The 15,671-nt window shown below is 58.9% G+C and overlaps 1 protein-coding gene across 2 annotated transcripts; it reads left to right on the top strand.

Moving 5' to 3' along the window:
• Nucleotides 1-3,717: 3,717 nt before the first annotated feature.
• On the top strand, nucleotides 3,718-15,651 carry LENG8 (leukocyte receptor cluster member 8). 2 transcript variants are annotated; one of them, XM_042918847.1, is made up of 16 exons: nucleotides 3,718-3,840; nucleotides 5,404-5,496; nucleotides 6,187-6,361; nucleotides 6,742-6,843; nucleotides 7,615-7,725; nucleotides 8,524-8,776; nucleotides 8,994-9,135; nucleotides 9,396-9,584; nucleotides 9,980-10,258; nucleotides 10,340-10,480; nucleotides 10,627-10,912; nucleotides 11,636-11,737; nucleotides 11,817-11,885; nucleotides 11,976-12,105; nucleotides 12,189-12,396; nucleotides 14,368-15,651. In XM_042918847.1, exons 2-16 carry the CDS (start codon nucleotides 5,459-5,461, stop codon nucleotides 14,528-14,530), a joined length of 2,388 nt encoding a protein of 795 aa, XP_042774781.1. In that variant the 5' UTR covers nucleotides 3,718-3,840; nucleotides 5,404-5,458; the 3' UTR covers nucleotides 14,531-15,651. The 2 variants fall into 2 exon arrangements, with proteins under 2 accessions (XP_042774781.1, XP_042774780.1); XM_042918846.1 differs by having other exon boundaries at nucleotides 12,189-14,458.
• The last annotated feature ends 20 nt before the right edge of the window (nucleotides 15,652-15,671 follow it).

The raw sequence follows: 15,671 nt of genomic DNA, 5'->3' as shown, positions 1-15,671 counted from the left end.
AGACCACCCAGAAATAGATCTTAGAGTGTATGTATAGGACAGAAGACAGACGTCAAGTCAGAGTGAAGGGGCTGCTTGCTTTCAAAGATCTGCGAACACGGTGGCCCCCCACCCGGAAGAAAACATTCTACATACAAGACAGGTGAAAATCTAAATGTAGACAAGGGAAGGGGCAGAAATATTTCAAAGAGTAAGTATGCAAAGAGATTTTGTATCTGGTATACCTTGGTTGGAAGGGGAGGATTTTCAGCAAGATCCTCTAAAGCTGGAAAGGAAAAGGTAATTTATTTGACAAACTGTGGAACTAAAAAACAAACAAACAAACAAACAAACCATAAAGCCAAGAGGCAAATTAGTAGTCTAGGGAAAAGTCATTTTAACACATATGGCAAGGAAATGTTAACACATTATTACTACATAAATCTACAAAGCTTCCATAGACTAAGAAAAAGACAACTTGACTTGAAAATAAGCAATTAAAATGAACATCCCAACGCCAGTGAACAGACAAAAAGATGTTCAAACCCTAATAATTAGGAAGTGTGATTTGAAAACAAGCAGGATCGGTTTTCCAGCCCGTGTTAGGAGTCAGCGCGAAGATTCCCTGATGGCAGGGCTGTGGAGGTGCGGGCACTCAACCCGCGGCTCCTGACACTGGGAATCGCCATCCAGTGACAACAGTCTGCTCACGTGTGATCAATCAAAACAGTGGAGACCCTCTGACCAGGCAGGCCTGCTTTGGGGGTTCACTTCACAGAAGGAGAGCAGAGGCATCTAAATCTAGGGACGTATGTTAAGGGTTGTCTGCTGCAACAAAACTTTGGCTTCTGGCTAAATTCGGAGCTGAAGGCCACAGAAAGAGGGCGAGTCCAATAAATAACCGTATGGCAGGGCTCTCCGGAACACAACAGCCCTTGGCTGGGTTCGGGACTTTAGGGAAGGCCTAAGAAAGGAGAGAACGGAGCTGGGTGTGACAGGCGGTGGCAGCACAGAGGACAAATGTGCAGGCTGTGATTGAGGGCCTTGCCTGCTGCTTACGTACCATCAGATGGCTGTGGTCAGTCACTTGACCTGTTTGTTGGGGGCTCAGCTGCCTCATCCATCATAGCGGGGGACATATGACAGGTCCCCAGGCCCTCCTCTGCGATTCCAAAATTCAAAGCTCTCCCGGACCACAAGTCTCCCTGAACTCCCTTAACTCACCGGGCGGCAAAAACAGACTAGTCCCCCTGCCTGTGTGAATGTTCATCTCTTCCCTCCAGAAACACTGATGGGGTTACTTCCAAACGCCGTGCAGAGTACTGAGGGTACCAGGCACTGTGTGGGATACAGATCATGTTGCCTCTTGAAACCATGAAAAATCCTTAAAGCTCAAAACACATACCCGAGGGTCTCAGGTCAGGGCCTGTTGGCCCAGAGTGCCAGGTGTAGGGCCTGCCTTAGGGGACCAGTCTTGCTAATTGTTTCCATCTTGTGCACTGCAAGGAATGTTCAAGGAAGCTTTCAGGGTGGACTGGCCTGAAGCTGGGAAGCAGAAACTGACCGCAACTTCCAGTGAGGGGCTTTGGGGGCCCTAAGTGTTGACTCACTTTCTCCTCTTGACTGCAGCTGAGCTGGCTGACCCTGGGGCCTGCCCGCAGCTCCTCAGGCTGCTTTGACCTCAAACACCGCCCTCTGGTGACCGTGAGTCCTTGCCTGCAAGCTGAAACGCCCCCTGATGGGTTGCAGATTCCAAAAGTAGCCTGAGATTCAGGCCGCCTGATTTTCTGCCAACAGGTCCAGGAGTGATGTATAACCCGGGAGCTTTAACCAAGAAAGAAGGACATTTTGTCTAACCTTTACGAAAGATAAATATACTTTTATTTTAAAAATCATACATAGAAGGACTTTCACTTCCAACCAAGAGGGAGGAACAGGGACTAGGTTTTCTTTCCTTCCTGAAACAACCAAAAGGCCAGACAAAATATGTAAAACAACAGGGTTCAAGACTCAGCATCAGGCAAAGGAGAGTGATCCCTGACATGGAAAACACCCAGGTGAGTCCTGAAATCACCACAGCCCATGGTCATCAGAGTCTGACCACAGAACAGCAAAGGGGGACTGAGACAGAACACCTCCCAAAGGCCCCACCTAAAATTGCTCTAAAAAAGCCTATTAAAAAAAGAAAAATCTCAAACCAGAAGAAGGCCACAAAAGGGGAAAAGGGAAACAAAGATGGGACAAATAGAAACCCCATAGCAAGACGACAGGTATAAAGGCAAGCATACCAATAATCTTGCTAAAAGTGTCGTTATAAACACTTCTTTCAAAAGGCAGAGATTGTTCACTTGGGTAAAAAAGACCCAACTATAAGCTATGTACAAGAAACCTATCGGCAGAAAGAAAGAAAAAGAAAGGAAGGAAGAAACCCACCTTAAATATAACCGTTAAAAGTAAAGGGATGCTAGGGGCGCCTGGTGGCTCAGTCAGTTAAGTGTCTGACTCTTGATTTCGGCTCAGGTCACAATCTCACAGTTCGTGTCATCAAGCCCGGCAAGGGGCTCTGCGCTGACAACTCAGGGTCTGCTTGGGATTCTCTCTCTCCCTCTCTCTGCCCCTCCTTCCCTACAAGTATGCACGCTCTCACTCTTGCTCTCAAAAGTAAAAAGAGCAAAGGGATGCTAAAGGCAATGGGGTACTCTAGATTAGACCCTAGCACATAAAGAACACATTAGTGGAAAAAGTAAAAATCAAATAAAGCTGCAGTTTAGTTAACAGTAACGTGCCAATGTTGGTTTCTTGGTTTAGCAAATATACTACAGTAATGCGCGATAACAGCATTAAGGGAAAACGGGTGTAGGATACACAGAACTCTGAATTATCTTTGCAACTTTTTGTACACCCAAAATTAACCTAAAACAAAGTTTTCTTTTTAAAGAGAGAAGACAGAAAAAGATCAACTGTGCTAATTAAAATGATACGCAGTCATCAACAGAAAAGTTTCTAATAGTAAAACACGGGAAGGAAAAACGGCTTCTGAAATAATTATTCTATTGCCTACTATGCGTACATTGAGCGGTCCCTGAGCTGGACTGGATCGTGCCACCGGTCAGGATCCAGGATGGAAACAAAGGGCACCCTGCTACCTGCCAGGTCCACATTTCCCAGCGTGGCACCACTGCCCTTCCAGGGTGTGCCACCTGCCCACCTGTACAGACCCATCAGCTTAGTCCAGGACCCCGCACGCGTTTACTCCGCCGCGGCCACCTGCTCCCCCCGTGCTCCCGCGGTGGTCCCCAGGCCTTTCCCGTCGCCCGCCTCCGTGCGTTTGCAGGCGTTCTCGGCCGGGGGCGCCTGGCAGTTTCATGCAGTAGGGAAGCTCCCTTTCCCGGAGGCTTTTCTCACCCCCTTTCTTCGACTTCACCATTCTCTGCCCCGGGCTTCCACAGCTGTACGGCAGGTAGTCTCACATCCCTCCTCACGCTACTCTGTGTCTGGAAACAACGGCGGCTACCGTAACTCACTGAGCCAAGACACGGTTGCGTGTGCCGGCACAGCGCCGGCCGACCCCGCCGGGCGTGTCCCCTCGGGGCCACCGTCCCCACCCTAGTCTTCCGGCTTGCCTTAAACGCCCACGCGTCCTTGCGCAAGCGGGGGGCGGGCTCAAGTCAAGCTCGAGGCGCCCATTGGCTGTGCTGTGTCGAGGGAGGTGGGGCGAGGCCTCCGTGTGACGTCAGGACGCTGCGGTCAGAACGTCGAAGCCCAAGGAAGACAAGAACCAGCCGGGTCGCGAGCAGTTCTGCGGCCGTGTCGCTGTCGCCTTGGGCCGCTGCTGACGATTCTAGGGGACGAACTGCTGAGGTGGGTGTGGGGAGCGGTGGGCGGTCGGGCGGGGACGGCGTTTCCTTCCGGCCCTCTGCCCAGCGGGTCCCGAGGCCTAGGTCGGCCGTCGCACCAACGGACGCCGCGCGCGAGCGACGACAGGGTGTGGCGGGCCCGGGAGGCCACTGCGCTTGCGCACCCTGGCGCTTGCGCGGTCGGCCTCGGCTCCCCGCCCCCGCCCTCGGAATTTCTGGGCCCCGAGCGCCCCCCTCCCTCAATCCCATTGACCGGGAGGTTCCACCGGGAGGATGGCGTTGCCCCGGACGACGCGCGGTCCCGGCACCTTCCCCCCCCACCTCCCCCCCCGGAGACGCGGTGCGCACGCGCGGCACGGCCGGGGCAGTGGCTCTGGAGCCGGTCGCCCGGATCTGGACGGGCTCTTTCTTCACCTGACGCCTTAGCCCCCTCCGGGCCTGCGGGATGGCCAGGTGCCCCTCGTGGCCGGTGCCGGTCAGACCAGCCCAGGACCCTCCGAGCCTCCCTCCCCCACCCCAGGCCTTACTCCCACCCTCCTTTCTGTCTCAGGCCTCCCTCATTCGCTGTGCCCGCTCACTGTCCCCACTCATCACCTCCTGCCCCTCCCCCCGCCCCCCAATCTCTTTCCTCTTTCAGATTTTTCTTAGGGCTTCTTCCAACTCCAGATTGCTGTTCCTGTCCCCTCCCTTCTTGTGGGACTGTCGGGTTCTCCAGGGGAGACTCGCCTTTGAGCCCCCTATACTTCTCAGCCCCTCGAGTTTTGCCCCCAAGGCACCCCCTTCACTTTCTTGCAGTCTTTTCTACTCCAGTCTTAGTTTCCTGAAGACGTTTTGGACGTTTTCAGGCATCTCCAAAGCTTTCTCTCTAGACCGCAACAGGGGATCGCCTCTTTTGGCCGCTGCTTGTCCTCTGACCTTGGGGACTTCTCTAATTTCAGCCTCCCTGAAAGCTTGCTGAGAACACATTCCTTCATTTTAGCGCCCCCCTCCCCCCCACCATCGTGGGCACCCTCCACTTCTCCCTGTCTCTTGGAGTAACTTCCAGATATTTTTCTCTCAGATATTTTTTTTCTATCTGTTCTCTGGAGTTCTCTCTAGGTTCCCGTAGATGCTTCCCTGTTTGCAGCCCGAAGAGTTAGGTAGACTTTGTTTTTCCAAGCGTCCTTTTTCTTCTGCTGCTTCTCAGCAGCTGTCTTCCTCTCTGGATTTCTTTTCAGCCCTTACCTGAGGCCCCCCACCCCGCCCGCTGGACCTTTCTTCCGTCTCAGGGTTTCCCTCGAATCTTCCCTTTTCCCATGTGGGTTTCAGGCACTCCTCTTTCCCTTTGGGAAATTCCTTCAGACTTCCCTGTTTTCAAATCCTTCATTTTCCAGCCAGAACACTGCAGGGTGGTGGAGGTCTTCCCCTCACACAGAAGCCCTTTGATTCCACACCCAGAATTCTCTCCTAACTTCTCAGACCCTCCTTTTGTGCCGGGCTCCTCGTGAGCCCGGCTCCTCCAGTCCCCCACTTTGTGACTTGTTTCTTGCGTCTTCGCAAGTCTCTCTAACTCCTCTTTTTCTCATAGACGGTGAAAAAGCAGTCTGGCTCCTGAGGTCCACCCCTTATGCCCCAAGGTCCAGATGGCGGCCAACGTGGGTGATCAACGTAGCACGGATTGGTTAGTGTGGCTGGAGGGGCGGAGGCTGGAGGGGAGGGCGAGAGGAAGCAAGAGCCAGTGTTGTCCTCAGGGACGGCAGCGCACACAGTGTGGTGCAGAGGGGATGAGGGCCTCTTCTGGCCACCAGGGTCAGGGAAGCATTGGGTTGCAGGGTGGAGAGGGTCGGGTCTTCACCTCTCTGAGCACCGTTTTAAATTCACAGTACGGTGCTTATTTCATACAGCTGCAGGAATTCATTCAGTGAGCTGTGATTAAGGGGCAGACTCCAACACCTCAAATACTTGTGTGTTTCTGCTAATACCTGGTCTTTTCCAAAACAGCGTGATCATGACTTGCTGGCTGGGGAGGTGTCAGCCAGAACTGACCAATGAAACATCTAGGCCTACTAGGCACCAGATGCTATGTTAACTTCTGTGGGTACTGGTAATCTTTTTGTCTGATTTGCAAGAACTGCTGTGTAGTAGGCACCTGTAGCGCCTTGGGTCTCTAATCTATCTCTCACAGAAAGGTGTGACGCAGAAACTAGGTGTCGGCGTATTACGATGAAAGTATATCCTGGATTAAATAAAATTCAGGCTCCAGTAGGTGGTGCGAGGGAGATCTAGGACGCAAGCCCGAGTATGTGCCTGCCTCCACCTTGCCCACCGTGCACAGGGAAGAGAGAGACGACCAGTGTCCCTTCTCTTGCAGGTCCTCTCAGTACAGCATGGTGGCCGGGGCAGGCAGAGAGAACGGCATGGAGACTCCTATGCATGAGAACCCGGAGTGGGAGAAGGCCCGCCAGGCTCTGGCCAGCATCAGCAAAGCAGGAGCTGCCGGCAGCTCCACCAAGGCCAGCAGCAACGGGCCCGTGGCCAGCGCACAAGTGAGGAGGCACACAGTGCCTGGGTAGCCTGTGGGGGGGTTGCTAGGGGGGGGACACGCTTGGTATTCTCTGGTGTCACGAGGACAGGGTGCCCCGAAGACGTCCTGGGAGCCTTCAGGTGAGGGGAGCAAAGTGTGTTCTGCTTGGAGAGCTTAGGGCACCTCACGGTCCTCGTCCCAGGGGATCCAGCCTGAAGAGGGGAATGTGTCCGGGGTCTCCGAGGTGACCCACGATCATTGGCAGAGGCCGTGGCTCTCTGGAGAGAGGCGGACCCAGTGTCGCTCCTTAGCTCTTAACCGCTGTCGTCCGGGCTCCTTTGGGGGCCGCAGGGCCTGTGGGCTCTTGCTGCCGATGCTCATGGCGTGTGTCCCTCTCCTCAGTACGTGTCACAGGCAGAAGCCTCGGCTCTGCAGCAGCAGCAGTACTACCAGTGGTACCAGCAGTATAACTACGCCTACCCTTACAGCTACTACTACCCCATGGTGAGTGCCGGGCCCGGCGGGGCAGGTGCCGCGCTGGGGTGCGGGAGAGGTGTCGGGACAGGGGCCAGGGCCAGCCGGCGGCCCGAAGACAGCAACGACAAATTCTGGAAAATCTTCCGCTGGCACGTTGCCCACAAGATCAAGTTCAGGGTGCCTCCTGGGACCTGCCTCCCCTGCTTCTGGCCGCTTCCGTCCCCACGCTCATTCCACCGCTGCGCAGAGACCTCCTAGGTCTTTCACGCTCGACGAGCACCTGTGCTCTGTTTTAGCTCTCTTCCCACGTTCCCGTGCCTGTCTGCGTCCTCGCCTTGCCGAGGGCTGCCCAGGTCGTGCCTCACAGAGCCCCGTCCTCTGGCAGACTTGAGTAGTTAAAGCGGTTCCACCCACCCCTGCCCCGTGTCTTCCCTGGGCCTTTTTTTCTTTCATGGTGCTTACTGCCGGACACGCTACGTATTTGCCTGTGATGACTGCATCTGTTTTGAGCGCGGGCTTCATTAGAGCATGGTTTTTTATTTATTTACTCTTTTGGGGGGGCTCTGTTGTGCTTAGAAAAGTTGGTGCTCAGTAAATATTTTCTATAATGGAATGGAATCGATCGAGGTTCCCATTTTATTTTAGTTTTCTTTAAGAGAATGGGGTGCATTTATGCAGCGGAAAGGAAGAACTAGAAAGGGGAAGTGGGGCATCACAGATTGCGTGTGGCTCCCCAGCGGGCAGGATGACAGGGACGGCCCCGCGCCTGCGCTGACCCTTCTTTCCGTGCCTTTGCAGAGCATGTACCAGAGCTACGGCTCCCCCTCCCAGTACGGCGTGGCCAGCTCCTATGGCTCCGCCACCCCCCAGCAGTCATCGGCACCCCAGCACCAGGGGACTCTGAACCAGGTAATGCCCGTACCCGGCTCCTCGGAATGTTGAAGAAGGGGAATACAGTTTTTCTGAGCGGGCGAGCAGTGGGCACACCTGCATCATTTAAGCCACCCGCCCCCTGCCTTCTCTCCTGCCGGGCAACTCCTCATCTGATAACGAGGAGGGCAAAGTGTAGCTTTTGAAAGGGAGGGTCTAGGGCTTGGGCACGGCCTGGGGCCGGGTGCTGGGGCGGTGGCGGGAGCAGTCTGAAGCGTGGCGGCCCGTCTTCCCGATTTCCGCCCAGCGCGTGCACACATACCTGCACAGCCACATCCGCAGTCTGGCCTTGGCGTTTAGCGTGCAGTGGGGAGTGTGGAGCTGGTGCCGGGGAGGTGCGCGGGCCTGGCCCAGAACCCCAGCTCCCCGCTCCGGTGGTGTCGTTACGAGCCACGTGATACCTCTGCGTCTCTGCCAGTCCTGTCATTTCCTCACAGAGCTCCCACGAGTGTGTGTAATCACTTCTGTGCCTTGACTGGCACGCGGGATATGCTCAGACAGGAACCACCGGGTGATGCGCTGTTGGGCCAGTGCTCACATGGGGGTGGGCTGCAGGGTTTAATGCCCACTGCTGCCATTCAACAGCTGGGGGCCAGAGGAGAGCAGCTCCAGGTCTGAGCCTGAGCCTTGTCAGCTGTCTGCGGGCTCGGGACAGCGAGGTGCGGGAGGGTCATGGCACAGGGTTGAGGGCTGAGCGGTGCTGTGATCGTGCGGGGCAGCGTGAGGGCCGGCACAGAGGCCTCTGCTCCCGCCCTCAGTGCCTGCTTCCTCCGCCAGCCCCCAGTCCCCGGCATGGAAGAAAGCATGTCCTACCAGGCACCCCCTCAGCAGCTGCCGGCAGCCCAGCCCCCTCAGCCCTCCAACCCCCCGCACGGGGCTCATACTCTGAACAGCGGCCCCCAGCCTGGAACAGCCCCTGCCACACAGCACAGCCAGGCAGGGCCCGCCTCCGGCCAGGCCTATGGGCCACACACCTACTCTGAGCCTGCCAAGCCCAAGAAGGGCCAACAGCTGTGGAACCGGATGAAGCGTAAGTCGGCGGTAGACTTTGGAGAGGAGAGCCCGCGGGGTCCAGAAGTAGGCGTGGGGTGCGTGGGGTGCATGGTGTGCTGGTCCGTCCTGGGCTCTTGGGCACCCCCAGGCTTTGGGTGCAGGTGACCCGGAGCTGGGCGCCTCCCGTTCCTGGGGCTGGGGCGGTCTGAGGTGGGCTGGGGTGAGGCCTAACCCCGTTTTTGCGGTCCCCACAGCAGCCCCTGGGACTGGCGGTCTCAAGTTCAACATTCAGAAACGGCCCTTTGCCGTCACCAGCCAGAGCTTCAGCTCCACCTCAGAGGGTCAGCACGGCAGCTTCGGCCCCCAGCCGAACCCGGAAAAAGCCCAGAACCACCGGTGAGGGCCGCCTCCTCGCTGCTGTCCCCGCTCCCTCGCCTCTGGTCCGCCGGTGGGCTCTGCACCCAGACTCCGTCGGCTCCTCCAGAAATGGGGTGGGGTCCTCCTTCCCTCTTGGCTGCCATGAGCGGGAAATGAGAGGGGAGAGAAGGCACCTGAACCGTGTCTGGCGCGTGTCAGCTCTGCAAGCGGCGGCGATGACGGAGTCTGTCGGGCTGTGGGGTGCTGCCCGGCTGAGCCCCACATGTGCCCCTTCCCAGGGGGAGCCTGTCCGGGAAGCCCGACGATTGGCCGCAGGACATGAAGGAGTATGTGGAGCGCTGCTTCACTGCCTGCGAGTCGGAGGAGGACAAGGACCGGACCGAGAAGCTGCTCAAGGAGCTGCTGCAGGCCCGGCTGCAGGACGGCTCCGCCTACACCATCGACTGGAGCCGGGAGCCCCTGCCGGGGTTAGTCCGGGCAGGGGGTGCGGCTAAGGGCGGTTCTGGGTGCCGGAGCGGAGACCCGCAGACCTGGGTCCCCGGAGCCCTGAGAAGGAGCCGGGAGGTCGGACCCCGGGGTGGAAGGCCAGGAGGGGAGAGCTGAGGCGCAGGCGCTGCCTGGGGATGAGATCCTGGGTGGGAGGGAGGTCCTGCGGGCTCCCGGGCGCCTGGTGCTCAGCAGCGGAGAGCACTCTCTAGACAGAGGAAGCCTGGGGTTTGCCTCCTGGTTTTGCAGTGTGTTAGCTGAGTCGCCTGGGTAAGTTCCTTTCCTGCCTGAGGTGGTGTGTCCCTGGGGTGGCCGGCAGATGCTGGGGACGGTGGGGGCACTGGGTTGGTGATGCCCTGCCCTGCTATATCCTCAGGCTGACCCGGGAGCCTGTGGCTGAGAGTCCCAAGAAGAAGCGGTGGGAGGCCCCTAGCAGCCTACATCCTCCCAGGGGGGCAGGCTCAGCGACAAGGGGCGGGGGTGCCCAGTCCCAGCGAGGGACACCGGGGGCTGGGGGTGCTGGCCGAGCCCGGGGCAGCAGCTTCGCCAAGTTTGGCAACCGCAATGTCTTCATGAAGGACAACAGCTCCTCCTCCAGCACGGACTCGCGCTCCCGTTCCTCCTCCCGGTCCCCCACCCGCCACTTCCGCAGAAGGTGCGACGACTTGGGGATGGGGGGCGGGGCTTGGGGGGAAGCAGCTGTTTCAGGCCTCACCTTCCTGCTGCTTCTGTGCAGTGACTCCCACTCGGATTCAGACAGTTCTTACTCAGGGAATGAGTGTCACCCTGTGGGTCGCCGGAACCCACCCCCTAAGGGCCGAGGAGGTCGGGGGGCCCACATGGATCGAGGCCGAGGCAGGGCGCAGCGTGGGAAGAGGTGAGACCTGGGGCAGGTGGCCGGGGGGGGGGGGGGGGCGGCACCAAGATCCGGGTTCCTGGGAGGAAGAGGGCTGTGTGCTTGGGGAGTATCGGGCGAGGCAGCCGGTGACCTCGGCCGCGTTCACCCGTGGTCTCTCTTCCCAGGCATGACCTGGCTCCCACCAAGCGCAGCCGGAAAAAGATGGCTGCGCTGGAGTGTGAGGACCCTGAGCGTGAGCTGAAGAAGCAGAAGCGGGCTGCCCGCTTCCAGCACGGACACTCCCGCCGCCTGCGCCTCGAGCCCCTGGTGCTGCACATGGGCAGCCTGGAGAGCAGCGGCGCGGACCCCGACTGGCAGGAGCTACAGATCGTGGGCACCTGCCCTGACATCACCAAGCACTACCTGCGCCTCACCTGTGCTCCTGACCCGTCCACTGTGCGCCCCGTGGCAGTAAGTGCCTGGGAGGGGCGGGTCCCCCTGCGGGGCCACCGCCGGCACAGGGGGCTGTGGGTGGCGGCAGGAGCCTGTGGCTGCGCAGGGACGTGCTCTGGAGCCTGGGTCCCGGTCACGTGGCCGCCTCGGGAGACATCCTCGGCTCTGAGCAGCCGTCTCCTGGTGAGGAGGCAGGGGGAGGGAAGCCGCCTCCCCAGCCCAGCGCTTTGGGAGACGGGTGATCGTGCCACTGTGTTCTCTGCTGGGCAGCGGCAGCGTGGCTGACCCTGCGCCCAGGGTACATGCTGATGTGGGCAGCTGGGGCTCGGGAGCTGGCACTCTTGCCGAGTGTTTTGGGTTCCTTATTAAGCTGGTAGCAAGATGCTAAGCGGCTTTGATGTTGCACCTTTTGTCTTACGCACGGAGTTTAAGAAATTGTAATGGGTGGGGCGCCTGGGTGGCTCAGTCGGTTGAGCGTCTGAATTTGGCTGGGGTCATGATCTCGCGGTTCGTGAGTTCAAGCCCCGCGTCGGGCTCTGGTGCTGACAGCCTGGAGCCTGCTCTGGGTTCTGTGTCCCCCTTTCTCTCCACCCCACCTCTGCTTGTGCTTTGCCTCTCTCCGTCTTTCAAAAATGAATAAACGTTAAAAAAAAAAAAAAAAAGAAGAAGTAACGGGTGTTAGTTATAGCCTTGCTCACCTTGCTGAAAGCACGCTGAGCCTTAATTTGGATCCCTTGCCAGGTTTTGAAAAAGTCACTGTGCATGGTCAAGTCCCACTGGAAAGAGAAACAGGACTACGCCTTTGCCTGCGAGCAGATGAAGTCGATTCGGCAGGACCTGACGGTGAGGGGGGTGCTGGGAGGGCCTAGCCGTGCTGAGTCCTGGCCTGCCCTGGCCTCACCGCTCCCCCCTGCTGTTCCAGGTGCAAGGCGTGCGGACAGAGTTCACGGTGGAGGTGTACGAGACGCACGCCCGCATCGCCTTGGAGAAGGTGAGTGGGGTGCCGGGGCCCTCTCGGGCTCTTTGGGGCTCCCTGTCCTGGCCTCACTCTCCTTCTCGTTCTCCGTGCCCGGGGCTCCAGGGCGATCACGAGGAGTTCAACCAGTGCCAGACGCAGCTCAAGTCGCTGTACGCCGAGAACCTACCCGGCAACGTGGGCGAGTTCACTGCCTACCGGGTCCTCTACTACATCTTCACCAAGAACTCAGGAGGTGGGAGGCGCCGCCTACAGGTCGGGCTGGCCCCAGGCCCCCAGGGTTGGGTGCTGCTGACCCCGTTTGTCTCGGGCCCCCAGACATCACGACGGAGCTGGCGTACCTGACTCGGGAACTGAAGGCAGACCCTTGCGTGGCCCACGCCTTGGCACTGAGGGCAGCCTGGGCTCTGGGCAACTACCACCGCTTCTTCCGGCTCTACTCTCACGCACCCTGCATGTCCGGGTACCTGGTGGACAAGTTTGCAGACCGGGAGCGCAGAGCTGCCCTCAAGGCGATGATCAAAACGTATGTGAAGCTGGGTTCTCTCCCTGCCCCCTCTTCTCTGCCGGCCCCGCCGCCCTCCACCCCTTCTCCCCTCTGCCCTCCGCACCCTCCTGGGCTCCTGTCCCCGGGCCTATGGTCCTCTCTGCCCGTCTCTTCTTTCCACATATGCTCTGCTCCCCAGTCCCTCCTGCTTCCCTTCACTCAGTTCGCCCTCTGCGTCCCCTGTGTCCCCCACTCTGTCTCGCTGCTCCAGGGCGCCCTCTGCACCCCTCTGAGTCTCTGTTTCTTCTGCTCACGTCACCCCGGACCCTGGTTTGTCTTCTTGCTCTGGGCTCTTGGTTTCCTTCCTCCGAGGTCTCTGTTCACCTTTGAAGGCTCTCCCGTCACTGAGCTCCCACTCGGTAGAGACAGACTAGGAAGGACGGCCCTGCTCTTGGTAGCCTCTGATCTAATGGGACGAGACCCCGTTTGTTTCTGAGCGCCTTCAAGAGTGCAGAGTGTTTAGGGAGACCGGTGTGATTCGGGGGCAAGCCAGGGCAGGGCGGTTCTCTGTTCAATAGATGTCACTGGTGCCGTGTGTGCGCGCGTGTGTTTGTGCTGGGGAACCTGTGGTCAGGGCGCGGAGATGCCTCTGGGCGACATGGGGCCAGATCAGAAGACATTTGTTGTTGTCACAACTAGGGGGTGCTGCTGGTGTCTAGTGGGTAGAGCCTCTTGTAGCGCCCAGGATGCTCCATGACGGAGAATTACCCGGCCCCAGTGTCAGTCTTGCCAGGGTTGAAAACCCTTGGTCAGAGGTTGGTAGGTCCAAGGGGCCACATCCATTAGCGTAGCCACAGGGATGGTGTGGAGATGAGGAGACACAGTCACCGTGAAATTAGGAGATGCACACATTCCGGGATCCAGTTCGGGTCCAGAGGATTTGAGGCAGAGCGGAGCCAGGGCAGAGGCCACAGAAGGAGAGACAAGGATGTGGGGCAGAGACACGGAGGCGGCAGGAAACACAGGACACGGTTGCGTACCCAGGGGTGATGAGGAGGTGGTACGTCTGGAGGCCCCGGGGGCTGTCCCTCCGTCTGCCCTCTGCAGCGGGACAGCCGTTCCCAGGGTGTCATGCGGGCAGGCTGGGCCTGGGAGCAGGGGTCCTGGCCTCTTCACTGGCCGGACGCGCTCTCTCACCCCTTCCTTACTCCCTGGCAGACACGTCCCTCCGTCCCAGAGCCTCCAGAACCAAGTCCTGGCAGGGCGTGTGGGAGGCCAGCTCAGATGTGGGGAGAAATAGGCTGTCTCGTGCCCCCCGTGGCTATCAAGGGTCACCATGTGGCATGGGTGTGAGGCATCTGTCCTCTCTGCCGCTTACTCCCTGTGCGATTTGGAGCTCCGGGTTCGTTCGTGTGTGTTTGTAAAGGGTAGGGGTGACACGGTTTCTGGGAGCGAGCTCAGCCTGTTCACAGCCGTTTTCTGGAACGTGCCAAGTCTCTTGTGTGCAAGTGACTGTTGCCAGTGTGCAAGGGTGTAGTGGGGGTTGACCCTGTGCCCAGGGTTCCCGAGGCACTTAGACCCAGGCAGGGCGGGTTCCCCAGAATAGCTGTCAGACCTGCAACCCGTGCCCATGCCCGTGTCCTCGGGTCACTCCCTCTGCCTGGCCCCTGCCCTTGGGCCAAAGTGGGCCCTCTTCTGAGGGCCTGCTCAGGCCCTTGAGCAGCGGAGGAGCCAGCTGGGCCCTTCCCTCCCATCCCCTCTCCTGGGTCCCCCCGTACAGGTAAGTGAGGGTGAAGGGGGGCACAACTGGGGCTGGGGCCACCACCCCTGCCCCGGGCCCCCCCAAGCCCCTGGAGGTGGGGAGGTCGGGCGGGGGTGGTGATGAGAGGTCAGCAGGTAATGTGCTGAGGAAGCCCTTTGGGTGCCCGAAGGGGGGGCGCCCACTCCCTGCTCGTGGGGCCCTCCCCTGCCCGCCGCCCGCCTCATCACATTCTCCTCTTGTCTCCGTAGCTTCCGCCCTGCGCTGCCAGTCTCCTACCTGCAGGCCGAGCTGGCCTTCGAGGGCGAGGCCGCCTGCCGGGCCTTCCTAGAGCCCCTGGGCCTGGCCTACACGGGCCCGGACAACGCCAGCATCGACTGCCGCCTCAGCCTGGCGCAGCTATCAGCCTTCTGAGCACCAGCGCGGATGGGGGCGGGGTGGGGGCAGGGCTGTGGCTCCCCAGCGCCGCCTTTGCCGATTTTGTTTTTGAGCCATGGACTTGGGTTGTAAATTAATTCACGGGGAGCGGGCTCCAGGAAGAGCCGTCATCCCTGTCCCCGTTTTCCCACCGGGGAGTCTGTACAGAGATTTTTTTCTACATTTTTATTTTTTGTCTCAGAGGGATGGGACTGGGGGAGGAGGGGGTGGGACAGCGGAGGGCTGGGGGCATGGTCTGTAGGCTGCTCTGTGTCCACCTGCACCTCTACTAATGCTGTCTCAGTGTTTTCTCTCTCTCTCTCTCGAGCTTGTACTCCGGTACCGACCTGGCACCCTGGCCCATCCCACGCCGGGGGGGCCGGAAGAAGACAGGCCGCTCCGCCCGTGCCCGCCTGTGGCGGGGGCACCAGCACACCAGCCCGCCTCCTGCCCCCCGCCCGCCTCACCACAGACTCTTGTTGCCCAGCCCTCCGGGGCCTCAGTGTTTGGGGCTAGGGGAGCCGTGTAGAGACTGTGCCCCACCCTCAGCCCCCCACGCCAGAAATGCCGCCGCCAAGCCGCCGCCACGTCCACGTCGCCACTGCACACTGAGGACTCCGGAGGCCATCATCGCGGGACCTCGGCCGGGCCGCCTCGTCTGCAGTTGTATTAAGTTGTCTCCGTGTCCCTCCTCCCTCCACCCCAGTGTTTCTTCTGGTTTTTTTTTCCTTCCCTCCCTCCTCCTCCTGCTCCCCACCCTTCTTTGGTTCAGCACAGGTAAAACGGTTACCCTCCCTCCCTCCCTCCCTGCCTTCATGGATCACCAGCTCACGTCATGTTTCCTTCTCTTTTCTTTTTGTGTGTGTTTATTTAAGTTATTTTTCTTCCTCCCCTTTTTCTTTTTGGCCCTCCCCCCTCTTCTGCCATGTAACTGGAGGATGTGCAATGAGTTTGCAAACAGCTGGACTGTCAGGCTGCTTTTTTTCCAGATGTTCCTCCTCTGCCTCCCCTCCCTTCCCTCTCCCCTCCCTTCTCCTTCCTTCATTCTTTTCCTTGGATCACTGAGCACCATTTGGAAGCTTGAGAGAAACCAAAATTAAAGAGAGAGAGAGAGAGAGCACTTTGTCCCTTCCTGCGT

This window comes from Panthera leo, chromosome E2, assembly GCF_018350215.1.
Source record: "Panthera leo isolate Ple1 chromosome E2, P.leo_Ple1_pat1.1, whole genome shotgun sequence".
Lineage (NCBI taxonomy): Eukaryota > Metazoa > Chordata > Mammalia > Carnivora > Felidae > Panthera > Panthera leo.
Note: the sequence above shows the minus strand (reverse complement) of the source record. Positions and strands in the feature narration are given on the sequence as shown.

Coding starts and splice junctions, on each gene's coding strand:
- LENG8 (XM_042918846.1), top strand. CDS start 5,459: ATGGCGGCCAACGTGGGTGATCAACGTAGCACGGATTG. Junction 6,362..6,741: donor GGCCCGTGGCCAGCGCACAA/GTGAGGAGGCAC, acceptor CCCTCTCCTCAG/TACGTGTCACAGGCAGAAGC. Junction 11,886..11,975: donor CCCGCATCGCCTTGGAGAAG/GTGAGTGGGGTG, acceptor CCGGGGCTCCAG/GGCGATCACGAGGAGTTCAA.